This window comes from Pungitius pungitius, chromosome 7, assembly GCF_949316345.1.
Source record: "Pungitius pungitius chromosome 7, fPunPun2.1, whole genome shotgun sequence".
NCBI classification, from domain to species: Eukaryota; Metazoa; Chordata; class Actinopteri; order Perciformes; family Gasterosteidae; genus Pungitius; species Pungitius pungitius.
This window is the reverse complement of record NC_084906.1, coordinates 633,730-661,592: the sequence shown is the minus strand read 5'-3', so window position 1 is coordinate 661,592 and position 27,863 is coordinate 633,730. Positions and strand designations below refer to the sequence as shown.

Sequence of the window (27,863 nt, the reverse complement as noted above, 5' to 3'; positions counted from 1 at the left end):
TTTGAAGGATGTGCTTGGGCGTAGGCTCGCTTTGACACAGAGTGACCATTGTTTGCTCATCATAAATAAATAAGGCAAATGTGAACACACATGACAACCAAATTTGCTTTGTATACGAAATGTGTAGTTTGTTTATGTCAATGGTTTCGAAAGGGGAAATGATGAGTATTTAGTGAACTGAGGTGAAGAGACATACTTCAACCTCAGTGTAAAATGTAATCTATGGAAATGTTTTCGTGTATGAATAAGTCATTGACTATTACAGGACAGGTTACACTGCTGCAGCCTTCTGGACTGTACCACCTGCCTGATAGACCTGCTTCGGACAGCATTATTGTGTTCAAAGTTGGTATAGGTTTCTAAAACAGCATTTACGTTAACACATAAACATTATTAATATAAAGTATGCATATTCTTTTTCTGGGTTTTATCATGATGAAAAAAGCACATTCTATATTTGGAACCAATTTCTGGCCTATTGCTGGAAGGCAGAGGTCACTGTAGGACAATAACTATAATTGTCAAGGACATGCATGTATGAAAGAAGAACAACACACATAACCTGCGTTTATATTTGAATTCCTCACGACGCAATTTCTTTTAAAATGTCCCTCCGGAGACAATGAGGACGATACTCATATTGCCACGAGGCTGCTATGGTGAATGGATTTCGGTCGTGTGTGTGTGTCTGTGTGTGTGTGTGTGTGTGTGTGTGTGTGTGTGTGCGCGCGCGCCACCCACCCCCCCCCCCCCTGCGTCCTCCCTCTCTTTGTCCCTCCTCCATAGTCGTCGGAGGAGGGCTCTCCATCAAGCCGCGCATCCCGCTCCAGAGCGCCGACAACCTTCACTTCACTTTCACGCGCATTGAAACCCGCCCGGTCCCGTGCGTTGCCCCCCTCCTGAGATGCGATACTATTGTACAATTCCCCGGAGAATATCTTCATCTTGCGTGGCTCCTCGCTGATAGAGAGCATGCCCGACACGGGGTCGGCGGCGACGGGCGCCTCGGCCGCCGGTGCCGCGTCCGGTAACGGTGACGGCACCGAGAGCTCCCGGCACCGACACCGCGCACAGCAGGGAGAGGCGGAGAGGCCGGAACCGGCCGCTGCCCCGTCACATGGCTCCTCCGGTGTACTGGGTAGGTGGCGTGTTGCTCCTTTCGCTGGCGGACGATGCGGTTTTAGGAAAGCGCATCAAGGGGGAGAGGACAGGTGGACGTGACGCGGGGGAGCGAGACGAGTACCGCACACCTCGCGGCACCGTTCTTTTGTCTCCACGAGGGCGTCCCAAAAGTACCACTTTACGAGACCACCGGCCTGTAGATAACTGGTCGGACTTGTATTGCATGTCCGGATGGAAGGGGGCTTTTTGAATATTATATGGTCTATCCAGAAAAATGGCAACATTTAGTCACGTCCGAGTGTCTGGTTTTGACCTTATTCTCGGTTACCTCCTGTCATGACATACCTATTCCCACAGCACGCCGTTAGCCTGGCTACTTGTGGTCATTTCTGCTTTAATTGTTTTCCCATTGCACCTTTATTGCCTGCTTTCTGACTCCCATTGCTGTTTTTATTTTATTATTCTATTCTGTTTAGGTCTAATACCCTGAGATCTGCCAGGTAACCAAATGTTTTTGAACTTCATGATGTCATCCAGCTATTTCCACGTTATTGCCTCTCTGTCAGTTGCCATGCTATTGGCTGGGCAGGTGCATGTTTTTTTGATTTTATTGATATTGGCATAACTTTTATCGTTGCTGTTGGATGTTTGTTTGGTGACATTCCCGTAGTATTCTTTAGCATGTTGTATCTTAACAGCGTATGAGCACAACAAACACTCCTTCTGTTTACTCACCATGACTCTGATGGTGTATCGGAATAGAACACATCAGAGTTGTGTTGCTTGCGAGAAATGCAAGTGAGGTTATTTTTGGATCCTAACAGAGTATCAGCCCGTGTAGAGGCCGGGCCGGGCTTGTTTTCGTGTGTGGGGGGCAGACTGCCTCAGCGCCCTGCTGCAGAGTGATGCAGTGGAGCAGTGCTGTCGGCCCATGTGCGTCCCTTTCCACACTCGGCCGAGGTAACTTGAGCTGGCGACTGTAAGAGCAGACCCTCTTTTTTTTGTTGAGAGTCAGCAAAGGGACCTTTTTTTGTGCAAAATAAGACATCTACTTGTTCAGATGCAGTACTGGAGGTAAAGAGGAGGAGTCTAAACCTGTGAGGGTAGGCGCAGATAGCAAAGATCTACTTTCACATAAGAGTTTACTAGTACCAGACCCTTGATGACCAAACCATTAAACGGTTTAGACAACTGACCCCCAATAAATGAGGGTCAGGTGTCTAAAATGTGGCTCAGTTTAAAAGTTGAGACGTTTCACATACGTAACTAAACGTGTCTGTAGCATCAAGACTGGTGAGCGAATGTGTTGCAGTCCTCTAAAGTTGGGAAGTATTGCATCTGCAGGAGAGGCAATTAATTCCCACAGAAAAATCAATGCATGGCTGCTTTGTTAATGTACCCTCTAACAGTAAAAGCCTCTTATTATAGTGGCCATATTATTACCAATAGAGACCAACACACTTTGACTGTTGGGTCTTAGGAACAAACAGGTGAATACAAGCTTTCAGCTGAGAACATTTACAGCCACATGCTGCTGCTCCCTTTTTACTGTACATCTGCAATCACTCAATGAATGAACACAATTCACCCCCAAAGCATCATTTTCATTAAAACATTACACAATAAAGAAACAAAGGCAAATCTTAAGGTTAACTTCCTCTTCCTCTAAGCAGTGCTTCCTGCTTTTTGTTGCTCTTTTTTGGGGAAAACACGTTTAACAGTGAAGGCACGAATAAACAGCCTTAGAAAAGTAACAATGTATCTCAGACAATAAAAAATATACTTCCCAGTTTTCAATTCTGATTATTATCCAACCAAATGAAGGTTGGACTGCAGGTTTTTACCCTCTTGAAACCTCCTTTTCCTTCCCACTTGTGTATTTCCCATGAGGCAGCAGGATTGTGTTGGGGACTTCAGTGGGATTACACCCCCCCCCCCCCCCACATGTGTCAGTCACAAACTCCTGCAAGTCGGGATGATTTCTCCAGTTGAGATTCTGATCCCAGCCTGAAAGGATTTTTCTCACTGGAGGCTTGGATGCTGAATTGTTTCCATGCCCCCACCACATTTTCCTAATCCCCCCCCCAGTGCCCTGGAATGACTTTGATCCTTTTCATACGTCGTCTTCTTAAACTCACACACTCACTAGGCAGCGTTTCATTAATCTCGCCCACCATTAGAAAACACCAATTAGTCGGTGTTCCCTTTGAGACCCTCGCTGAGAAGATTCTGTGGTGAAATCAGGTCGTGTCATTTGGGTTTGCCAGTCGTTTAGGATTCAGGACATTTGTTAGGATACATGTTGAGAAGTTGGTCCCTGAATATATTCCCCAAAAAGATTTTGACTTGATCTCTCTCTGCTATCGGTCATTTTCACTTAATTCCGTATTCAGGTTTATTTATTTTTTGTTTTCTACTGAAACTTGGGGCTTATTGAGAGGGTGTGGAGGTGAAAACGGTGTCCAAAATACTCACATGGAAATTCACATTTTAGTCTCCTTTTTACAGTCTGCCTAGTGTTCTTATTCTTTACTTAACTATAAACAATAGGTTTCTATTTAAACAATCAATGCAACTTTACCGTTTGGTGAAGTTTTTTCCCCCATGTTCTGATCCAGTAGGTCTTTTCTATGCCTGTAGTACCATTTGATATGTATTCTTGATGCTTGGCACTTTACAGTCTGAAAAATGCATGAGAAAAACTCAACCTCACCTTTGCAGGTTCAGTGTCATCCAGGGTGCTTTAAATACAGCAGTGTTGAGAGGGAACTCCTCTACAGAAGATCTGTTTGTAACAGCAGCAGACAGCACGAGGCACAGCTTCATCAGTGAATGTGATGCCGTTTGATATAATGAAAGCAGTGTGTTGTGCCTAATGACCCAAAACGTAACACCACTCTTTCTCATTCCATTCCCCCCAGAAATGTCTTCTGCTTTCTCCTCTCCTCCTACAGAATAATTGCCGAGCCGCACATTTGCTTCACATTAGATGCATTAGTTGGTGGGAAAATGACCACTGGGTGGGGTGAGGGTGGGGTGAGGGTGAGGGTGGGGTGGAGCTTTATTACCCTCAGCCGATTGATCAAATCACAACGGAAAGATGACTCTGGCACAGCAGCTCTTGGTGGGGAAGACATTTTATGATATAATTAAGCGGACCACGAGGCTAACTATACAGCTGGCTTGTTGCTGCGATAACACTTCATATTGATTAGGATGATAAGTTATCATTCTGCCTCGTAAATGCCATTTCAGCAAAGTAGCTTCTGGTCAGATGAAGATTGCACACTGCAGTTTGTGCTTCATTCATTTTAATAGATGTTAGATTTTGGTATTTGTTTTATCCATCCAGGTCCTCCGTGACCTTGAGGACCCCTTCAGGTTATGGCATCCTCAGATAACCGCTGTGTACCTGTAACCTGTATCCAGAGCCAGAATGATTTAGGAAGTCTCTCTCCCAGAGTTTTGATAAAGCCTCTTTTTGCCAAGGGTGATTCACTCGCCCTAGATTCTCTTCTTTTTTTTATGGCATAATCATATCAGCCATAATGCATCTGTGCCTGTAGCCAACCAACTTCTAAATCCCCATCTATGCTCTCTGAAAACTTTTTTTCATTTATAGCCCTGAAGATTATCAATTTGTATGCAGAAAATCCTAATGCACACCCCAGAGCTTAATGCACGTCACGCTTAGAGAGAGAGATGTTGATGTCGCCCGTCTCCTTCCTGAAGTGTGGATGCACTGAGATGTCTCATCATTTAGGCCCTGATCTCTGGCATCACAGCAGGATCAATAGCCAGCCTCCTCCTGTGTGTAAGAGATGTTGCATTCCTAAAGGGAAAAGTAGAGCATTTGGTCACCCTGTCCTTTATCCTCCTTGATTACAGCATATTCTTGTGTTGTGGTCGTGAGGAATACAATGACCATGAAGGAGGCTGTTTTTAGCCTCGCTCATATCGTAATTGCTCCACATTAGCCACTTTGCGGCCTCCAGAGAAGGCGAAAGGGCCAGGAAAGTGTCACAAACAACACATTGGGGAGAAAAGCTCCTTCCCCGCTGTCCTTGTTCATGTCAGAGCCACTTAATGAGAAGCCAGGGAGTCTTTAAGCACTGTGGATCCTCTTCATCTCATCGGTTCTTGTTTCACGCTCCTTTCACTTGTTTTATTCTGCAGCTTGTTGTTGTTGATGTTTGTTTGCTTTGTAGAGAGGTGCTACTGTATTTCTTCTGTCTTTATCCTGTTCCAGAGGCAGGAATAGATTTGTTCAATTCATCTGAGGGACACAATCAAGTTTTCCTCAGACTCTGCATTTGGGGAAACAGTAGAAGATCACAGATAAGAGCTTAGAGCAGGGTCCTCTGACCTTTCTGTTAATCAGTTGTCTTTTTTGATGAAGAAGATATATTTAAGAGAACTCTTTTAGTCTTGCCAGAGGCAACATCAGTGCATTGAGCCAGGGACCAAGCATCCTAAAGTTTGAACTATTACATCAAGTAACAATGAACAATAAAGCTCATGTTCAATGAGCCCCATCTTCTGTATCTTGTTATTAGTGTGTATGATTGGAACCGAGGTAGTTCTCACTTCTCCTTTGTCACGGTTTGGTTCTGCTTCTTGTCTTATTTTGTAGTTTTCATGTCTCTTGTGTTCCTGGGTGACTTCACTTCCTGCCTTGTCCTGTCTTCCCCTGTGATTGTGTTCAATCACCTGCACCTTGTGTGTTTAAGTTTGAGTCTCTTGTCTTGTGTGGAGTCATTACATGTCAACGTCCATGTGTCAAGTAAGTCTGTGTTTTAAAGTCCAGGTCCCTGTTTTTTTGTCTGTTTGGTTTTTGCCTCCTTCCTCCATTTTTTTGGTTGGAGTGATTTTGAGTTTGAGTTTTTTGACTATTAAAGTCCTTTTATTTTTCATTTACTCCACGTCTGAGTCCTCCCTCCTTGCCCTCGCACCCGCGTCCTGACCTCCTTTTTGTTTAGTATAGTTTTGCATCTTTCGGTCGGCCTTTAATAAGAATTTGAATTGTTCAGTGTAAGCCTTTCCACAACCTGCTGTTCCAGCTCAAATGTTTGCACACTGTCAATATTGACGAATAGAAGCCTTCAACGGTGAAGGAGAGGCTTTCATGGAGCTTCTCTCTGCCTTCACGCCTCCTTTCCCTCTGTCTCCTCAGCTCTCTGTCTGCTGTAGAAGAGCATCAACTTCACGTAGACGGGGTTCATGTGCTCTGCCATTCCAGCGTCTCCCCGAGGAGGGGCAGGGTGTAGTAAATGGTTCGGCCGAGGGGGCGGCGTGTGAGTTGGCCGAACGGGGTGGTGGAGGGGCGCCTTGCTGAAACACTGCGTTCTGCAGCTTTAACTCCCGTCATTCTCCAGAGATAATTGCAAAGAGGAGGTGTTGCTCATGGAAACGATTGTGGAGAAACATGGCCTGGATCTAACTTGCGTGTAACATCTCCAGGTTTTGACCTTCCTCATGATAAGTATTTTCATGTAAGTAAACAGCCTGTTGTTTGTATGGATGCTTCTCAGTACAACAATCTCACTTCACATAGGGGAGAATCACTTATTTGCCTTTTAAAACTGTAAAATCAGTTCCTCCAGTTGAAATCAATCCTGTTCTAGTTTCTGATGAGCCTGTCAATGTAGATTTGAGTAAAACCACCACGTCACACTTCCTGTGCTGCTCTTTCTACATTACTAATCATATTACATTCCTCCAGAGCTACATATATTAGAATGAAATGCTGCATAGATTTTCCTCAAGATCTTTTTTGAAAGGCACAAGGAATCAAAGCATCATTAAAGATGTCTTCTTCTGCATGGCATTGGTTGGGACAGGAAATGGGAGGAATGGTGTAATGTACAGTAATCAGTGGTTCCTTTGGGTATTGATTGGAGCCTCCCTCCCATCTTTCCTGTCCAGGAATAGAATATCGTACCATCATAAAGTTAATCCACAGCCTTCCGCCTGGCTGACTCACTCCTACAGTATCTCTTCTCTACATTCACTCTTTATTATCCTTTCCTTTTTCATCGCCACGTTGCAGAATATCTGACGTAAATACTAGCTTTGGATTTTGGCACCACACAAGAGTGGCTGATTATCTAATGATTATAATTATAAATGATCTCCTGAAATCTAGATTCCCTTCATTTTTTATGAAAGCAATAACATGTCTATATTTCTATGTACTACAACTTCCCTAGACAATGGGTGGCTAAGTTTAAGTTGTACAGTAACAGGGCTTCATCAGGCATTAAGGCCAGTTGTTAAAGCTCCTTAAAGACGCACAGCAGAGACACTTTATGATATAATTAAGCAGACCGCCAGGGTAACTATACAACTAAGTGGCTGGCTTCCTACTGCAATAACACTTCATATTGATTAGGATGATGACTTGGATCATTTTGCCTTGGAAATGCCATTTCAGCAAAGTAGCTTCTGGTCAGATGAAGTTTGCAGTTTGTGCCCCATTTATTTTAAATGGTTAGTTTATGGTATTTGTTTTATCCATCCAGGTCCATGCATGCCTGTCTGAACTAGTTATTGGACCCTTATGACCCTGTGTGTGTTCTGCATAACATATTTATGTCATAGTGATTCATTTCTCACTACCATGCAGCAGTAGCATGGTTTGTGTTTTTTTAAACCAATAACTAAAATGCTGTGGTGCTGCAGGGATCTTTAACCTGCTCCACGCCACACACACGTTTCCACGGGGACGTGTTCGTATTGTTGCTGTAATCTTTGTCCATTAATCAGAAAAACCCTCACTGTGGCAGTTGTCCACTTCCCAACAAGGCGATCCTTTTTCTCCACAAAGGCTGCTATTCACCCCACTGTATTCATCATCACCACTCGCGTATTCATAATTGGTAACCCCCCCCCCCCCCCCCCCCGACAATGCCCAATTGAGACAGTTAAATAACCAGGCTGTGGTTGGAGTCTCCATCAACGAAGCAGTGTTCAACGCTGGATTCTGTTCATGATTGTTACCTCACTCAATAGTAGTTTTTCTTAATTTGCCTCATTTAACATTCCCTTCATTTCACATATGAAAAGCTCATTCCCTGTTTCTTCACCCGCATTAACCAGCTTATCCAGAAATACCGACCACAGAGAATAGGAATGTAGCAAATTAGGCGAGGAGCAGAGACAAAAAGAGGGAGACGATACTTCAATATCAACTATTCTGCTCTTTTCTGGTCTTCTCTTGGCCTGCATCCAAGGACGGCTCCATTATCGCATGTAATCGTTGTTAATTTGAGGCCGAGGGCGAGTCTCTCTTATCTAAGAGGAAACCAGACAGCGTTGACATCTTCATCCCATTTGTCACAAAGGTGGAAGCCACACCTCCCATGTATGATCCTCAATTACATCACCTACAGGTTCTTTTGTCCGAGTGGTGCTTTAAAGACACTCTAGAAGGGTACAAAGAGAAATGTCTTTACAACTATTATTTGGCATTGACATTCATGTTGATGGTGATCACTTTACCTCTCATCAAAGTAATGTAATCTCTTTAATATTTTGGCTTATGACTAAATACAGACATAACAATGAAACTGATCAACATCAATTTTAATTTCTGTCCATGCATCCGAGCGGTAAAAAACAATCACAGCGTGCTCTGACTTGTCTTTCTGTGTCAGGGATACAAGGAATTTCTAACAGGCCCATTTTGAAGGCATCATCCATAGCAAAGGACATGTCCACGATGATGACGAATACCTCTTCTGACAGCCAGGAGGAGAGGAAAAGCAGGAAAAGGAGAGAGAAAGATAAATAAAAAAAAGACGGCATGGAGGGACTGAGAGATTGTGCCTGGTGGGGCTAAGCGGGAGGATTTGGACGAGAGAGCCTGAGGGAAGATAACAACAGGAATATGGAGCAGGTGGGGAGCGTCTGAAAGAGGATGGTGAAGTAAAAGGGAATAGGGAGCTTTCAGATGTTCTACGACACATCTGTGTGCAGCTGCCAGTGAAAAGGAGAGAGAACGTGGAATTGGACGCGTTTGTCAATTTGGTGTCAAAATGCATGCAGACTGTGTACTTTGCATTGGGGGGGGGGGGGGGGGGGCAGGTGGCCGCTGCGACAAGCCATCGAGCTTTTCAGTGTTTGGAAGGCGGAGGAAGCAGGAGGGAGGGAGGAGAGGGCGAAGGAGACAGCAGCTTTTAGAATCCACAGCTTGATTTACATCGTTTAATGGTATTCCTGTTGCCGTTGAACCTCTCTATATGCACAGTGATGTGATGTTTTTATACGTGTGTGTGTGGGTTTTAATGTTGTGTGTTTTGGGAGTTGGGAACAGGTTTAAAAGGGCGATGTCTGTCAGTGGCCCCATGAGTCAGAGAGAAAATGGTTCAAATCAAGGACGTTGTTGGTTGATTGAAGCCGATGCTCCGTCCTATTTACTGATTCAATGGTTGTAATTGGTTTCAAAGATTGGTTTCTACATTGCATCCATCTCCCTGCAGACTGTACAGTATGTCTGGAATGTATTTCCTTATGTCTGTTTGCGTGTCTCTATCTGCTTCTCTATGAACTGACTGGATAACAGCCCAAAAAAAACGTGCTGCTTAAAAGATTCTCCCAGGAAAAACACACTGTTGCCAGGCATATTTAGAAAAGGGTTATTTTCTCAAGACCACCCAAAATCAGCATGTTAGAAAATGCAGATTTAATGTACAGTATGAAGTGTTAAAGCAGTTAGTGCTATTAACCAGAGATTTTCAGCTTGCAGGTCATCACTAACTGACCCATTTCTTTCTTTTTAAGCACAAAATGATCGATTCACTGTTTGGTCACAACTTACTTCAGGGAAAAATAACATAATAAACACAAAGTTTTGACCCCAAAACGTATCTGACCTATTGACTGATTCAAATCTTCCATGTTGTCCTTTTGCACAAAATGTTTAAGAATGTATGTAGTCCTATAGCTTCCTCTATCTTGACCGTGGAAGTGTCCCTGAGCAAGACACCCGACCCCCCCACCGGCCCTGGCTGCTCCCCCTCTGTCCCTTTGTATACAAGCGTCCGCTAAATGACATTTAATGTAATGATTGTGATGGTGATAAATGAACACATCCCTGGAAGAGTTTCACAGCCGGTAGAACTAAATGAACGCGCTTAACGTGGATCATTGATTTCACACCATGGACTTGAACAGTTAATTCAAGATTTCCTTTTAGTCCCCTGGTTGTAAACACCCTTAACGGGTTCCTTCAAAACAAGACAAGCTTGAGACAACAGGCAACTTCCTAATTGATTTAATCACATCACAATATCTGCTTTATTTTATTCCTCCAGAAGAACATTTTCTCTGCTATAACTAGGGTGGAAAACGTTCTCCTTGGAAACTGATGACTATTATACACCCAATAACATTTAATTGTAATATGCCTTAAACTTCTACCTAAACAAATGAATACTTGTGTGAGGTTCTATGCAACCTGCTTAACTAAGAAATTAAGCCTCCAGTCTTATGTTATCGGAGGGAAAACAGAGTGTTTAGTGCTACAGCCCCCAAGAGAAAAGTCACCAAAACAGCAGTTTAAGCATCATAAAGTTATTTCCTAGTGTGTGTGACCTCCTCTTCAAACCCTTCAAATGAGTTTTTATTAGGGCTGTCAAATGATTAAAAATTTTAATCAAATTAATCAGAATTTTCAGTGGATTAATCATGATTAATCACACCTGAATCCTAACCATTTTTTCTTTCTGAAATGCATACTAAAGATAAATAACAGGACACAGATACATAATTATCATTATTATCATCATTATTATTTTTTACATAAATACATGTTATTGATATTTGATTTTTTAATTCATTTCAGAAAATAATCAAAGCAATGTTATTATGATCAGTTACAGACTGCATGGCTCTAGAAGGGTCTCGAGCCTCTGCAGTTTATCCCACTCTGCTGTGAGTTTGTGCTCCTGATGGTTCAGGGCTGCGATGACCAGACATGACCAGACATGTCAACCCTCCCGATGTTTCAAAGCCCCTCCCGAAAATCTCCCGGACCGACCTTTCTCCCGATTTCCACCCGAACAACAATATTGCTGCACCACCCGTCACTGGGCGCGCCGTTTCAGACCGAACAATAATAAAAGTTACACCTTGAAGTCGAGCGCGGCGATTAGAACGACTGGCGCTGCAAAGAAATCCGCTACCACCCCCATTTCAGTGTGAAATATTCCCATACCTGGGAGGAATTAGATCGCATTGGCTTCCCTTCCTCCGCATGTTTCAGAACAGTATTACGGGTCTCTCCGATGGTCCTCTACCTCAGCGCTGCTCTTAGCCAAGCTCTGCTGGGCGGAGCTTTTTTTCTCTGTTTTGCTGCGCGAGAACGAGGGGGGGGGGGGGGGGTGCGGGTCTCTGGCGCAAACGACTTGCTGAACCTGACGGCCTGACATATGCCTGCAGGTGGCAGTAATGTGTTGTATAGGATGAAGTGCATTCCCTAGAGGAAGAGGCACTTTACTGACCTGAATAATTTGTCACACTGCGCATGCGTGAAATGCGTCAAAAAAATTGACGTAATTAACAACAAACAGCTAATTAACGCCGTTAACGCGCTATTTTTGACAGCCCTAGTTTTTATTAATCTAGCACTTTATATCAGGCTCTCACACATAGACACATACCTATGTGCACACACACACACACACACAGCTGGCTGCTGTCTGATGAAATGCGTGGTAAAGGCCCCCAGAATCACAGCTTCATCTCCATCACGGCTCCTTCTGGGACAACTGGCTCACCGATGGCCAAAAGAGGCGTCACATGGTGTTTCTTCCTGCTAACAAACCACTTTTAGGATCACTTTATATGTGACTGCTAAAGTATTTACAGATTGCCCAACTTGTCTGTAATTAAACTATTTATTGGTTTTCAGTGTAAAATCTCCCTTTACACAGCGTCTTTTGACACTGGTCTGTTTCTAAACTCTGATACGGTCAAACCTGGTAAAAGCCGTCATGCTAATTGATTTCCCTTTTTAAATCTATTGTAGAAGGGGGAGATTGGGGATAATGAGAAGCAAATGAGTTTAAACACCAAAGGATTGCAGATAATGGACTGTGATTGAAAATGAAGATGTTCTGTGTATTCAGTAAAATGCAAGTAGCTGAATCAAAACTTTACTATCGACAACGTATCACATCACACTTTCTAGGTCTATCTTTGACCAAATACACAAATCCATGCTAACCTGAACACAAGGTTAGCATTGGCTCTGTGAAAGGAAGCGTTGTTGCAGTGGTGGAATCTGCTGCACCCTGAGTGTGTGTCTGCTGTGTGCGTTGCCCTCAGCGATGAATGCAGGACTCGATTAGAATTGCTGTGATGTCGCACCACTCGCAGCCTGCAGCGTTTCCTGCAGCCGGATTCCAGGGTCTAGTAGGACCACTCCAGGTCCAACAGTCAATGTTTCCTGCTCGGCCCGTAACGATGTTTGAAACTGTTCTTCAGAAGGGGAGAGCTTTGTGGAACCAGTTCAAGTTGTCACAACCTCTTTGTAAGTACTGAAGAGGGATCCTTTAAATTAATGCTTCCATACAAGTCTAGGTCTGTTTGTAACACCAACTTTTTGGATTTATCTCGACAGAAAACATCACCGTCTGCTAAATGTGTTTTTCATGTCATCTTCTTTATCTCTGATGAGTTGTTTTTACTTTATTTTATGGATATCAAACTTTTTTGGGTGCCAACCAAAGTCCTTTTAAGAGAAGACACGGCAGTGAGAGTTTCAACATGAGGAGACTGTTAAAACAGTATTATAGCCATTATTCTGCCTAATAAATACATTCTGAGTTATGGCCAGAATAATCAATATGCATCAGGTCTGAAGGAATACTGAAATATTATCAAGGATGTTGTGTTAGCAACAGGTGACGATGTTCCAGCAGACAGAGCAACATTTCTCTCATTATAATTGAACTATTTGTTAAGCAATACATACTTTTGTGACTGGTTGCTGTCTTTGTTTGTCTGTGGTTGGTGATTGACAGACATTGACAGACAGCTCACACACAGCTTTTTACCCAAATAATAGCTGATGTCATGGTTTTGAAATGAGGTTGACATTACGGGTCAGAAAACCAAGATATTGATCTTAAAAGGATCGAACGCTCCGTAGGGACAAAGGTTACTGCAGAGGTGGGTGACATTTGGCTATTCAATACGAGTAGTGATCCCTACTAGTGAAATGAATTACACCGAGGAATATGCAAAGAATATGCAAAAGGCGTATGCGAGTAGCCGGCATGTTGGTCCAGTGCTCCGTGGATGAGGCTGTTTTCTGGGAAACCTGAGTGAGTGTAGCTCTCACACCAGGAAGCAGAGCAGCAGCACCTTGATGTTTTCATGTGATCGGTGTTTATTGGATCCATAAAGCACACAGAGACGTTGTTGGATTTATAGCCTCATGCTTTCAGCGTTGACATCATGATTTAATTTACTGCCTTTCATGACCTTGACTTTTGTGTCACTTTTGTAACCATGTAAATAAGACGATATGTTGATTTAATATATTTGGTCTCAAACACACATATATATTATGAAATTGATTATGAGATACTAAACAGATCTGTGTGTGACCCCTGGAAGGTGCCCCACTTTGCAGCTGCCCTGTTGCTTCATGCTTCAGTGAGCACAGTGCTGTTAGGAGCAGGCGTCTCTCCAGGCTGCTGACATTATTATTCAGGACCCGCGAAATGTTTCTTCACAAACTGTCCTCTGGCAGCTGAGCCGGGTCTGGGGTTAAACTGGTTACAGAATCACTTGTCGTTGCTGCCCTTCTGAAGAGCATATGGGTGGGAATATGAGAGTGGGTCAGTGAGTGATGAATGAGGTGTCAAAGATAAAGTTCATTTGAAGCTGCATAAAACCTGTACAGATGTTCTGAAAATGTTGCAAAGTAATTCCACACATGAGGCTGGAGATCCATAATAAAGCTTCCTATGCCTTGCGTTCTTCTGCTATTCAAGGCTTATACAGTCTGTGGAGGTTGTTGAGACTCAGAACATATGACACTGAGAAATAGCTTCACTTGCATGTGTTGAGTGGATTGAGCTGAATGTCAGTGTGTGTGTGACAGTGTGTGTGACAGTGTGTGTGTGACAGTGTGTGTGGGACAGTGTGTATGGGACAGTGTGTATGGGACAGTGTGTGTGTGACAGTGTGTGTGTGTGTGGCCTCTGGTCCTGGCAGCGCAGGATTAGCTCCGTCAGCGTCATGTTGGGGGGCCGTGACATTTAAATCCATCCCGGCCAGAGGGGCACTATGTGTGTCTCTGTGTGTGTCTCTGTGTGTGTCTCTGTGTGTGTCTCCCTGTGCAGTCAAGGTTTTAGAGGGTTTGCAGACAATGTTGGAATAGTTTTTGCACTTTGTAAACTGACCCTCTATTTGTTCCCCTCTCTGTCTCTGCTTCCCTCTGCCTCAGATAAGCTGTTTGGGAAGCGGCTGCTGCAGGCTGGCAGACACATCATGTCTCATAAGTCCTGGATGAAAACGGTGCCCACGGAGAACTGTGATGTCCTCATTACATTTGCAGGTCATATGTTTGTATGTCTATAGACTCTTGATGACATAATGCAACCCTAACCTTAACCTTAATCATCTCAAAACATGCCCAAACACCTTAACACATGCCCATTATTTTCCTGAGACCAAACCCTTATATACAACACTCATTTTTGACCATTAAGTCTAAATATTCATACCCACAAAAATATATATTTGCTTTAAAAAATCACAACATTTCTTAAGGATCAATACAGTTATATACTGTTACATGACCAGCTCTTTGATCACCTTAGTATTTTGTAGTACAACATTTAACCCCCCCATTCCCAGGAGCTCCCTGGTAGCAACGTGTGTGTAAAGTTGAAGATGTATTTATTATATTTTTGGATTTCCTGTGACAGACACTACGGATGACCACACGTTGCTATGGCTACTGAACCACATCCGGCTGGGAATCCCAGAGCTCATCATCCAGATACGACATCACAAGCACACACAAGTCTACGCTTTCTTCGTCACTGCTACGTATGAAAAGTAAGGCCTTGTTACAAACACATTTTAGCAAGTAATTATTGATCAACCTTAGATGTTAGCAGCGACTAGAGTGGCTGCCGTGGTGTCTGCTTCACTGTATCAGCATCTCTTCTGGTTGCAGGTTATTTAAAGTTTTGCAAAGGGTCAGAGTCAGGCCAAACAGGGCGGATTGCGTTTGCTCTGATTACACTCCCCAGACACGGCCTCTTGTTTGGAAAACATCTCCAGGGGAATTGGGGATGAGCCCAGGGTCATTCTAATCTCAGCAGTGACTCTGGTGTATAAATACTGAGATTATGCAAACCATGGGATCAGGGTAGCCCTTGCTGTTCCATACTGCATGTCACCTCTTGACACAGTAGAGTCCTCTCGATTGACAGTGTTTGTAAGGTGGAATGTGATGGGCAGAGGGCTTCAAGGACTGAAGATAGAAAGCCAGAGATAAACAGATGTAAGAGAGTATGAGAAGGAGGGAAGCAGTAAGACAGAGAGAAACCAACGGGGAGGTTCATGTGGTCTCTCTCTAAAAACAATTAAAAACAAGACAAATTCTGGGCTTGTTTTTAATTACAAAAAACTAGAATGCCTTTGACTTTTCACCCAGTGTTCCTGTTGTATACTTGAGAATATCTTGGTATGAGATCTAAACAGCTCGGGTTTTAGCAGTTTGTTCTTTGAAAACAACATTTATCATGTGACATGCTAAATGTCACATATCACATGTCATATGACATGACTCACGTTTAATGTCTTCCTTCTCTTTCCAAAGCTGACATACCGTCCATCACTCATTCCTCCGGTCTGACTAGGCAATTTACAGCATACTGTCCTGTTCTGCTGACTTTTCATATTATGTCTGATAGATATTCGCCAAATTAGCATAAGCCTTATGTGCAGTGCGTTCACTCTGACTGTCTCTCTCCGATCTCATTTATTATTTATTTGGGAGAGAAAGTGGCGACAAAGTTTTAGTTTATCTAAATTCACGGCAGTAGTACATGCCATGTTCCTCTCAAAGCCCTTAGCGTTATTGGCTTGGACGACCAAACACTTCTCTTAAATAGATACAGCCTGTTTCTTTTCTCAGACAAGGACCTTGGGTTTGATGGTGCTGCACACTAAGCAGATACAGAAGCTTGCACCTCACATTTCTGCTGTAATCCATCATGGTGCGGATCGTACTTCACCGCACCCCTCCTCAAAGGCCCCCGAGCCACATGATGGATGGATGCCTGCATTACTGCATGTGTGTGCATAGACTTTATATACCTTTGTGTACATGTGACAGACAGAGGTGAGCTGTCCGCCCGTGGGGGGGGGGGGGGTGTTGCTGCATTATTACTGCGATTTCAGCACAAAGCTGCTGGGAAGGACAGGACAGGAGGGGAGGAGGGGAAGAAGGACCCTGGAATATAAAAAGAGAGAAAGGATTGACAGAGGTGGGGAGAACAGACAGGAGGAAAGATGAGAGGAAACATGGAGGAAGAACTGATGGGATTTGGGATGATGAGAGACTGATGAGGTCAAAGCATTAGAGGAGAGATCAGGCCATTATATGATGTCCTCTGCTTACATTTCTTCATAGAAACCCTGCTAACAACCTAAATGAATGAATGAATAGTTCATGTGGTACAAATGCCAATAACCAACAGTGCAAAGGCCAAAAAGATAACGTTTACAAAGAGATACAACGGAAAAAGTAGATCCTCCTACTTAGTTTAGTTTTAACTAGAAAAGTTGAAATTGTTGCTTAAGAGCTACATATATAAGTTATAAAATGTATTGATTAAAGTATTATTAATGCATATCAACAGTAAACCGATCCCACAGAGTCAGATAACACAGAGCATTCTTTAACTCTGTAACACCATCAGTCTGCTGCGAGGTGCTGAGGAGATGGGATTGAGGAAAGCAGTGAAGCCTGAGTTTGGCGGAGGAACACGAAACTTCTCGGGTGAGGAGGATTACATCTACGAGAACATCGAGAGTGAGCTGTGCTTCTTCACTTCACAGGTCAGTGTCACAACGCTCCAGCAAACATACAAGAACAAATGCAAGTTAATATGCATCGTCTGAATTGACTTCTGCCTCCTTCTGTGTGCTGCAGGAGAGGCAGAGCATCATTAAATACTGGCTGGACAATCTAAGGGCCAAACACGGGGAGGTGCTTCATAATATCAACTTCCTGGAAGGCCAGCCAATTAGTACGTTGTAGTAGTTCACTGGTGACAGAAGCTTCCTCACAAAGTGTCATCAAAAGTGAGAAACGCACACCTAATACCTGCATGCCGTGTTATTTGTTTGCAGTCTCGGAGCTGAGTGCTCGAGGTGTGATCCAACAGCTATTTCCTCTCCACGAGCAGAGGATCCTCAGCCAGCTGATGAAGTCCTGGGTCCAGGCCGTCTGTGAGAAACAGCCTTTAGGTCAGCGCAACCAAATACTCATTAACACAAAACCACAAGACAGATTGGAGCACTTTTTGATCCCCTTTGCTGCTCATGGTCCCCTCTATTACTGCTCCAAAGGTGTCATATCAATACATGTCATAGAGATCCTTGTCATGTCGTCCTTCTGCTCTGTCCTTGGTCCTGGTTGGTACAGATGATATCTGCGACTACTTTGGGGTGAAGATTGCCATGTATTTTGCCTGGCTGGGATTCTACACCACTTCTATGTTGTATCCTGCTGTGATCGGCTTTGTGCTGTGGATGCTCACAGAGTCGGATCAGGTGAGGCTTAAAGCAACATAATCCCCCACGGAAAAAATGATCATCACCCGAGACCAACTGTGCGGGTTTGTTGTTGTGTCAGACGAGCCGGGACATCTGCTGTGTGGTGTTTGCACTGTTCAACGTGGTGTGGGCCACTCTGTTTCTGGAGCGGTGGAAGAGGAGGGGCGCCGAGCTGGCCTTCAAGTGGGGAACGCTGGACACGCCACCCGAATCCCTGGAGGAACCACGGCCCCAGTTCCGGGTCAGAAGAACTAAAACTCGTCGTCTTCTCTTTGTCCTTCAGGCCTCTTTCATGCTCTCTCTCTCTCTCTCTCTCTCTCTCTCTCTCGGCAGGGAGTGAAGCGCTGCAGTCCCGTGACAGGTTGCGAGGAGTTCCACTACCCTCCGTGGCGGCGGCGTGTTTTCAGGTGGCTGGTCAGCCTTCCCATCTGCATCCTCTGCCTCTGCTTTGTCTTCCTGGTCATGCTCATCTGCTTTGAGCTGCAGGTCAGTCGCCTCTCGGCATCCAATCGTAATGCTGTGATGTGTAAACGTAGCAATAATCTTCTAACCCTGCGTCTGTCTTCATGTAGTTTCATCAAATTAATATTAAGGGGGCATGTACTAACGCAATCAAACTTGCACATGTTGTGGGTGGTTACACAAAAGTAAAGATCTGTGTCTGTGTCCCTGCAGGAGTTTGTGATGGGGATCAAAGAAATGCCTCGCCTCGCTCGCTTCATCCCCAAAATCATGCTGGCTATCACTGTGACGGCTTGTGATGAGGTGTACAGGAAAATCGCCTGCTGGCTCAACGACATGGGTGAGAGTCCAGCCCTCAGTTTGATCTACACAAACATACATATACATAAATCATCTTAATAATACTGGTTTCAGTGACCTTGAGTGGTAAGGGATGATTTCATGTTTTTTTCACAGAGAACTATAGACTCCAGAGTGCCTACGAGAAGAATCTCATCATCAAAATGGTTCTTGTGGGTGGCTTTTTTACATAATTTCTTAATTACAATATGATTTGGAAACTTGATTCATTTTTAATGTTCCCTTTCACACAACTTTCCTCAAAATGACACCAGGCATTTCTTTCTTTTACAGTTTCAGTTTGTAAATTCTTATCTTAGCCTTTTTTACATTGGATTCTACCTCAAGGACATGGAGCGTCTAAAGGAGGTAAGAACAATCCCAGTTTAAATGTTCCTGTGTCACACATTAGCTTCAATAACTCTTTTGGCCAGTTGTCCCCCATCTTTCCATGCTTTTCTCTCTCTGCTTACATGCATTGAGTTCCATTACCATCCCTCTGCACATCCCATCCATTTGTCCATGTGTGGAAGATGCTGGTGCTGTTGTCTCTGTTAAGGAGTCTGCAGCGGCAGGTCCGGATCAATGTGCTGCCTTCCCTCTTCCTCAAGATCCAGATGTTTGTGGTCTCTGTTCCCTGGATGTTCAGGGCTTTACTCAGGTCCAAAGTATGCTCCCTGTGCATCCGATGTCTGGGCGAGAGGTCAAAGGTCCCCTTCTGACCACCTCTGTCTTAACCTTGCATGCTCTGTGACAATTAGACTTCAGATCCCAACTTGCTTTGTTTAAAACTAGATTCTAAGTATTTATTGTATTTGTCTAGTTGATTTGAAAAACGATTTCAAAATGTCATTAGGACAAATATAATGCGTATAATAATAATAGTATTAGTTTTTTCTTGCTTATTAAACCCAAAATCCAAATGTTTTCATCTTACTTGTGCTATGTGTCCAATTCGAGGTAGGTGCTTGGTTTTGGGGATGTAGCCTGACTCGCATATGACTTCAAAGTGTATCAAAATATATTTATAACAACTAAACATCTCTTTCCAGAAATCTTGACCCGGTTTCTTAAGATTTCATGGAGGAACTATATTTCCCCCACAATGACCATCTAGATTGAATAAAAGTACTGCAGGTAACAGGAGTATTTTAGATTTTGGGGCAGATTGTACTTCTAAAAACCTATTTCGGAGACATGTGACTTTCACCGGACTGAGATAGTAGGAGAGTGGTTTACAACTGTAGATATGACGCTGTGATCCGTCCAAGTGATTGATTGATTTCTGACCCCCCCCCCCCCCCCTCATCCTCCCTGTGTGTGTGTGTGTAACACTCGTCGTGTTGTGTTAACATCGCCAACGGGTTCAGCCCGGCTTGTGCAAATATTTGTCGCAATATGTTTACTTTTCTACTTAACAATCATTCCACCTAGAACTGCATAACACCACAAGAGTGGAAAAAACAACATTTAAAATATAAATGGACAGGATCTAAGATAAACAGCCCTTAAGCATCTGAAATGAAAACCACCTGGTGTGCTGCTTGTTGGTAGAAGTGAGAACAGTATCTTCTTCTCTCTGATGTCTCCTATCATTGACTAGTCACTTTCTGTCCATGTTGTCGTCTGGAAGTCGTTGTGGATTTTTGGTTTCATTCTGTGGTTATTGTGCCTCAATATTATTTGACTTGGAAGCATTGGTTTTTCTATTAAAGCCAATATTCAATATTAAGCTCTGTGGTGCTGCATTTGTTAGTCTGCACATCCCCTGGATGTATATCACATGGATAAAGACATACTTCTTGGATTGGATTCTTTAGGGATAGTTGTGGTTTTGTGGGAATTACTGAAAGGACTTAAGTGTCCCTGCCATTTGTCTAAATACATCATGGGTCATAGAAGTGTTGATCCCTGGAAAAGGGAACCCCCCCCCAGTGAATCACATTGTCCAAAAGACTGCTGCTGCTGCACTGCTCCATCCTGGTTCTTTCAGAAATATGTCCGTTCCCCCAGTTAGTGACAGTTCATCAACTGTCAGGAAGCCTTTTAGGATTTTTTTTGTGGACTAAGTTTTGATTGATTAGTCGAATCCGTTCCACCTTTATGTCTGAATGTCTCTCTCTCTCCTTGTCAGATGCTGGCCACTCTACTCATCATACGCCAGTTCCTTCAAAACGTGAAGGAGGTGCTGCAGCCTTACCTTTATGAGCGACACAAGCTGGGAGAGCTCACGCTGCGAGCTGTGTGGGACCTTCTGCTCTCGGTGCTGCTGAAGTACGGCCGGCTGGCAGCTGGAAAAGCCCACGTCTCCCCCAGCGATCAGGCCATGCCAGGGCCCGGACTGAGGGGCACCAGGCCTGGATTGGGGCCGCTGGATAGAAGGTCAAAGTCCCATTCAATTCATAAATGCAGCAAACACACCGTATGCTTTAATGCATCGAGTTTTTAAATTTGGATGACAAATGAAGCAGGAAAAAAGAGAATCTGACACTTTCGAAATGAGAGTGTGATGAACAACAACATTCGAGTGTTAACAGTAGTGTTTCACACCAATGCCCAACACGTCGGTCACAGCAAACGGACCACGTGTCAGTTTCCTCACGCTCAGCTCAGGTGTCGAACAACAGTCCAATAAAAAGCCCCTTTATCTGCACGTGGTTCTGATTGATGCCCGCTGGACGCCGCTGTGAGCGGTTAACACGCACGCGCTCTGACGTCTGTCTGCCCCGCCGACTTCTCTCAGGGAGAAGAAGTGTTTGAACGGAGGCTGCGGGGTGCCGGAGGAGGAGGAGCGAGGGGAGAAGGACGAGGCCGACAGCGGGAGGTTCAGTGAAGGAGAGACGGAGGAGGAGAGCCTGATTGACTGCGGTCTGAAGCTGAGGAAGGTCAGCTTCATAGAGAAGGTATAAGCTGTGTGGCAACATACATGTATGATGGGCTGCAGATATGTTCAATGCACTTGGTGTTTTTTCATTGACATTGCTAATAATGCTTTGTTTGGCTAATCTCTTGTTGTTGTTAAGGCGGACAGAAGACCAGCCTGCAGCGGGCCGCCCATGCACACCAGTTTCCTGGAGGAAGGGAGCCCCACAATGGTGGAAAAAGGAATGGACCCTGCCTCTGTATTTGAGATGTGTGACGAGGACGACGATAATGGCATCCACGACGTGAAGGAGTCGGGGGGCGGAGCGACGGGTGCGGCCGAGGGAATAAACGCTGGCGCCCGGGCGGCTGCGCTGGCGGACAGCAGCGCGTCCCTGCGACACAGAAGAAGAGGCAAGAGCACAGAGAGAGTTGAGCCGAAGACAAAAAGGGAGTCGTGGATTAACCCCCCCGAAGAGAGAGAGAACAACACGCTGACTCAGGCTGAGATGGAGAGCTGCATGCAGACATATGCTGTAAGAAGGGCTTTAATCTGAATGTATTCTATAAACTCTGCACAGAGCTTTAAAGGATGCCAAAGTACTGTGATGCTCGGATTCAGAGGCGTATATGAGGGGGATCTCTGGGATTTGGAAAAGGAGCAGGTGACTCAAGCTCCTCCCCCCAACTGATAGTATTTACCCCACAATCAAAAACGAGAGGAAAACCCAGATTGACAAACTTCTCTCTATGGAAGTAAAATTTCCTCCATGAAATCTGGGAATAACATAACCTACCGTTTACAGATAGAAACAGTTTAGCTTAGTTTAGCAAGTTCATAATAGTGACTTAACAAGTTAACCCACAACACTCGACTGTCATTCACCACATGCTCTGTCCTTTTCTTATGTCTGTTTGTTAAAAAGCACTGTAACCTAAAGTCAACCGAACCCTAAACCTTTGCAGTTACACAACCCTCCACACGTGTCCCGAGTGACAACACTGCATTGAGAATAGCGCTGGATCATGTTACAAAAGGCCATGAAAGCAGCACAACACACAAAGAGTTGTGGTGTGATCTTCCACTCTGTCCCTTTCAGGACACCTTCCAGGACTACCAGGAGATGTTTGTCCAGTTTGGTTACGTGGTGCTCTTCTCCTCGGCCTTCCCTCTGGCTGCCATGTGCGCTCTCATCAACAACATCATTGAAATCCGCAGTGATGCCTTCAAGCTCTGCACCGGTCTGCAGAGGCCCTTTGGAATCAGAGTAGAGAGCATCGGCCAGTGGCAGGTCAGAAGGCCGCCGTGATAGTTTGCCATTTTGAATATTATGCAACTGTGTTAATAATGACCAATAATCGACAGGAACAGGGTGAACAGGACTGACCTGAGTAACATTGAAAGGATTCTTAAGTACAGCAAAAAAAAAAGCTTTCTCCTTTTTCTCCTTCACAGACAGCGATGGAAGCCATGGGCCTGATTGCCATCATAGTGAATTGTTACCTGATTGGTCAGTGTGGTCAGCTGCAGCGCCTCTTCCCGTGGCTCAGCCCCGAGATGGCCATCATCTCCATCGTTATCCTCGAGGTACCACAGCTCCTTAGCGCGAGGCGGAATGTCTCAGGGCGCCATCAGATTGTTGGGAAATACTTTGACGTGTGCATACATCATGAATGCGTCTTTGTGTTAGCGTGTACACTGATGTAGCATCAACTATCTCTTATTCAATGAGAGTGACTTCTGAGTGAATTTTTACACATGTGTGCCAATTTTTATGGATTGGAGCTCTCAACATTTCTTTTCTTACTTGTAATATATTTAGATAGTTTTTGTCTGTGCCTGCCTACAATTGGGAAAAGGATAAAGAGCCTGCAGCTCTGTCTTGGTCAGAAAGGATCACACGTCCCAGATGCTATGCAGGAATTATTTGAAGTTACATCTGCTTAAAGAATACTTGTGAGCATTGTGGATCTGAATGGGTTCATTGTGTTTTTTGTTTCATCCCAAACATTTGTACCGGTCCCTCTGTGCAGCACTTTGCCATCCTCCTGAAGTACGTCATCCACGTGGCCATCCCTGACATTCCCACATGGGTTCGAGAGGAGATGGCTAAACTGGATTATCAGCGCAGGGAGGCCTTTAAGGTAAATAATGTGATAGATCAAGTGTGATCATTATTCAATTAATCGAACAAGCCCCCACTTCGTCACGTGCAGTGTTCTGTATTGTAAGAATAATCAATAGTGGTAGTAGCTGCCGGAGGAGCCAAAGATGTCCTGCGACACTGGAGATATTTTAGTGATGATCCTGTTGAGAAGGACCACTGAAAAGGGGCTGTGCTGTGGTAGCAGTGCAGGGTGCAGTGTGGTGACGGTTAGCTGCGTTGCTGATTCTAGTAAATGCATCGTGGGGATGTTTCTCTTCCTCTGCAGAAGCATGAGCGGCAGGCGCAGCAGCATTACCAGCAGCTGCAGAGGAGGAAGAGGGAGGAGGAGGAGAGGCAGAGGCAGGCGGAGCATATGGCCCGCAGGGAAAGGGAGCGCGACGAGAGCAAGGGCGACTCCTCTGGAGATCACCACCACGAGAAAAGTCACAGCGGCAAATCGCGTTCCGCGGGCGGAGGGGGGGGGGGCAGCGGCTCGGACAAACCCAAGAGGCCGAGCTCCCTGTTGGCCAACAACAACGTGATGAAGCTGAAACAGATCATCCCGCTGCAGAGCAAGTTCTCCTCGAGCGGCGCCCGCTCCCCCCAGTCTCCCACCGGGAGTGAGCCCAAGCTGCCCGGGTTCCTCAGCTTCAAATTCCTCAAGTCGCCTGAGAATAAGAAGGAGGCTTCTGCGGCCGCCACCGCAGCCTCTAACACCACAGCGTCATCATCATCATCATCATCATCAGGTAGCAGCTCCCAGGAGCGTTCTCAGTCACCCAGCAAGGCCTTCAACCCTGGGAAACTGTTCAACTTTGGGAAATCTGAGGGCGGGACATGTGTGAACGGCGCTGCGCCGCCCAGACCGGGGGAGGGCTCGTCGTCACAGGCGGCGTCCAGGTCTGACTTGAACGGTGTTCCAGACGAGATCCCCTCGCCTGGAGGGGAAGGCTCACAGAACGGCCACGCAACAGTCTTGGACCCGGCCGGCTCTAAAGTCTAGTATCTCCATGGAGAGCGAGCAGGAGGGGTGTGTTTACTGTGACGACAGGCCCGACCCTCTGTGTGCAGAGGTACCTGAAGAGGAGAGAGGACGAGATGGAACTGATGTTTGGGGTTCCTCTTTTTTTTGTTTTGTTGCTGAGACAAAAGAAAACAGCCCTCTTATCATGACCGAGTAAACACACACACACACACACACACACACACACACAAATCCTTCCTTGTCTGCAATACAGAAAGAAATGCATGAGCTGCATTTCTAATATTTCTAACCTTTAAAGCAGAGAGCTGTGTTTCTTGATTTCTTCTAGTCATAGATTGTAAGCATCTTGTTGCCCCCCCCCCCCCCCCCCTGTAGGACCACCTGTTGGGAAGGGATTTGATTTGGACATCACAACACACGTGATTATTAGATATTGTCTAATATAAGCTATTCTTGGGCCCTTCACTTTTCTATTGAAGTGGAAAGAAAGGAAAAGCAATAGCAATCAGTTTGAAGTATTCTCATTAGTCGTAAGGTCCCTTCCTCCCTTAAGAAGCATCCCTGTGTATCACCAGCTTTATTTTCAAAGCAGGTGATGTCCGAGCTTTGACCCCTCGTTCCCATCCTGTGAATTTGCTAGAAAAGGAAGTTAAGAACTTACTAAGTTTTCATGTACCAGTATTTCCCCCAAGAGTTTAAAGAATAAAGAAGATTTTGGGGAAATGGCGCATGCAAAGCCGCTGTTCTCCTTACGAGGGCGCATTGTAAACACAGATGGGGCTTCATTTCACAAACTCTTACCAGATTTGGCAAACCAGCATAGAGTTGAAGAAGAAACATTTGCACTGAAGCCTTAGGCCCTGCGTAGAAAGCCGTCTCGCTCTGCAGGAGAGGACCAACGCCTCATTTCACAAAGTACGTGCTCTCTACTCACCTGCTCTCAGCAACTATCGCATTCCCTGAATATTAAGATGGTTTTGTGTCATTTTACAAAAGTTACTGAAGCTCTTCTGTTGTGCTCAGTATCTTTTGTGCACGCACCATTTGCTTCATTTATCACAGTGCTGATAATGGGACTTCACCTTTTTAACCAAAGCGGTATTTTTGGAATTGTACTGCTTGTCTAAGATGTATGTGTACTGTATGTTCTGTTGATCTACATGATGTACATCAACACAGTCTATGGTATGTATTACGCAACCCACCATACGACATTAACAGGTATTTCATGCCTAAAGGGTCTCCAGGAGGTGGCGCCAGAGTATATATACACACGCATAGCTAAACGTGTTCTGAATTCACATTGAGCCATGATCACTCCATCGTCATCAGTGTCCAAAAGGGGCCAGTAGGGCGTTGGGCTGCAATGTAAGAACACTTTGAAGGGAAAACGTATTATGGTGACTTTAGAGGAGTCCGTCACACTGTAGTAAGAGATACAGAAACATTAACTATGCATTTTCATCACATTTTGGCAATAACACAGTTTCTGGAGACTGACACGTATAGTGTGAGTCTGGATAAACCCCCCCACATGGTAGTGTATTATCCACAACCACTATGCATCTTTTCTTTGTGTCGCTTCAATTTCCGCTGACAGCTCCCTCCTGTCTCATATTTAACAGGAGGAATCGCCTCCTTACCAACAATTAATACAATAATTACAACTCATCCATCTTCCACTTTGCGTGTCTAGTCGAGGAGTGATGACAATGAACTGCAAATTGCTTTTTCAATGGTGTCGCTTCTTTCATGTGTCTGTAGCAACTTTAAAATAAGTTCAGTCACAGGCCTAAAGAAAACACAAAAATGTACTTCCGCTGACAGGCAAGAAAATCTTAGACATTAAATGCAATAAGGAAATAGACAGGACGTCAATTTGTATCATCTCGTGTCCTTTAAAATGAGGAGTGCAAGGCTAAGAGACATTGAATATATTCCGTGTCCTTGTGTATCACAGGCTGGTTATTGTTAAAGAGACACATGACAGAACCAGAAGGACGGTAAGGGCTGAGCATTGCCTCATCATATCCTTTTTTTACACCATGATGCAATACAGTCCAAATACTAATCATTTGAAAGATGGTGTCAAATGGCTAAAGCGACCCTGCTGGGACAAGGCAACAGTTTAGGTCACACCTTCATGTTTGTAGTCCATTTTATGGAGGGAAATGGATCGCATTGACCAACGTATCCCTTCTTTCATCCTTGCACTGTTGGCAGCAACAGCGACTTCATGTCGTTCAGATGGAGGTTTCTGCAGAAGTACTGTTTGAAGTGAATTAAGAGATCTTGGCTATCAATAAAAGCTCCAAGAGACGAGACAACACTGGGCGACGCTCAGATTTAACATCTGTTTGCAATTCACTATCAAAGCAACAGCAGGTCTTTAAACCACGTTGGATACCCCTAACCCTTCTGCATTAGGTGAATGTTGAGGTTCTCACTACAGCTAAATTAGAACCTGACCCCGTCTTCACGAAGGAATCGCTTACTGAACATCATTTGCTCTTCCAATGTACAAAGTGGATTCAAGAGGAATACTGGGAAATGGGATTATCTATTTCTTTTTAATTTATTTTGTCATATTTTTGTAAGACTGAATAGTTAATAAAAACTATTTCAAATGCATGTAATGTGTTTTGACCAACTTGCTAAAAAAATGCACATTTATTCCAACAGGGGTTATGAGAATCTCCTTAAGTTAAGGATTAAATATAATTTATTAGAAGTAACACATGGCAAAACCTCAGTTTCAATCCAGTTTTATTTCAGCAAAGCTAAAAAGAACATGTCTGACGTAGCACACGCAGGACGGGGCAAGGCGTAGGGTGTTCTAGAACAGTCTGAGGGGCATAACGTGGTTAAACAGACAGCATTTACACCGGAAGTAGAAAGATGACCCACATTACGGCATCGACTGAAAGAAGGACAGGAAGAATGGGACGCTTTGATGAAACTGTCGGGGAGTGATATTAAAAAAAATAAATTAAAAAAAGAAGCTTCATTTAGTGTTGTACAGTATATAACACCAATGCTAACTGAAGCTCAGAACAAGGCAGGATGGCAACTGAACTTATTGTGCGTTCTACGTCTGAAGAGAGTGCCCAGACTAACGCCATCCAAGGCGCTCACAG

The 27,863-nt window shown here is 44.4% G+C and overlaps 1 protein-coding gene across 3 annotated transcripts; it reads left to right on the top strand.

Moving 5' to 3' along the window:
* The first annotated feature begins 783 nt into the window (after nucleotides 1-783).
* Nucleotides 784-27,357, top strand: ano8b (anoctamin 8b). Of its 3 annotated transcripts, none has more exons than XM_062563682.1 (20): nucleotides 784-1,138; nucleotides 14,582-14,692; nucleotides 15,066-15,198; nucleotides 17,073-17,211; nucleotides 17,306-17,402; nucleotides 17,506-17,622; nucleotides 17,801-17,928; nucleotides 18,011-18,172; nucleotides 18,265-18,417; nucleotides 18,607-18,733; nucleotides 18,850-18,905; nucleotides 19,027-19,101; nucleotides 19,266-19,400; nucleotides 20,867-21,114; nucleotides 21,476-21,635; nucleotides 21,756-22,130; nucleotides 22,695-22,886; nucleotides 23,051-23,182; nucleotides 23,629-23,739; nucleotides 24,028-27,357. In XM_062563682.1, exons 1-20 carry the CDS (start codon nucleotides 973-975, stop codon nucleotides 24,742-24,744), a joined length of 3,534 nt encoding a protein of 1,177 aa, XP_062419666.1. In that variant the 5' UTR covers nucleotides 784-972; the 3' UTR covers nucleotides 24,745-27,357. The 3 variants fall into 3 exon arrangements, with proteins under 3 accessions (XP_062419666.1, XP_062419665.1, XP_037324609.2); XM_062563681.1 differs by lacking the exon at nucleotides 784-1,138 and adding an exon at nucleotides 12,386-12,655; XM_037468712.2 differs by lacking the exons at nucleotides 784-1,138; nucleotides 19,266-19,400 and adding an exon at nucleotides 12,388-12,655.
* Nucleotides 27,358-27,863: the final 506 nt, after the last annotated feature.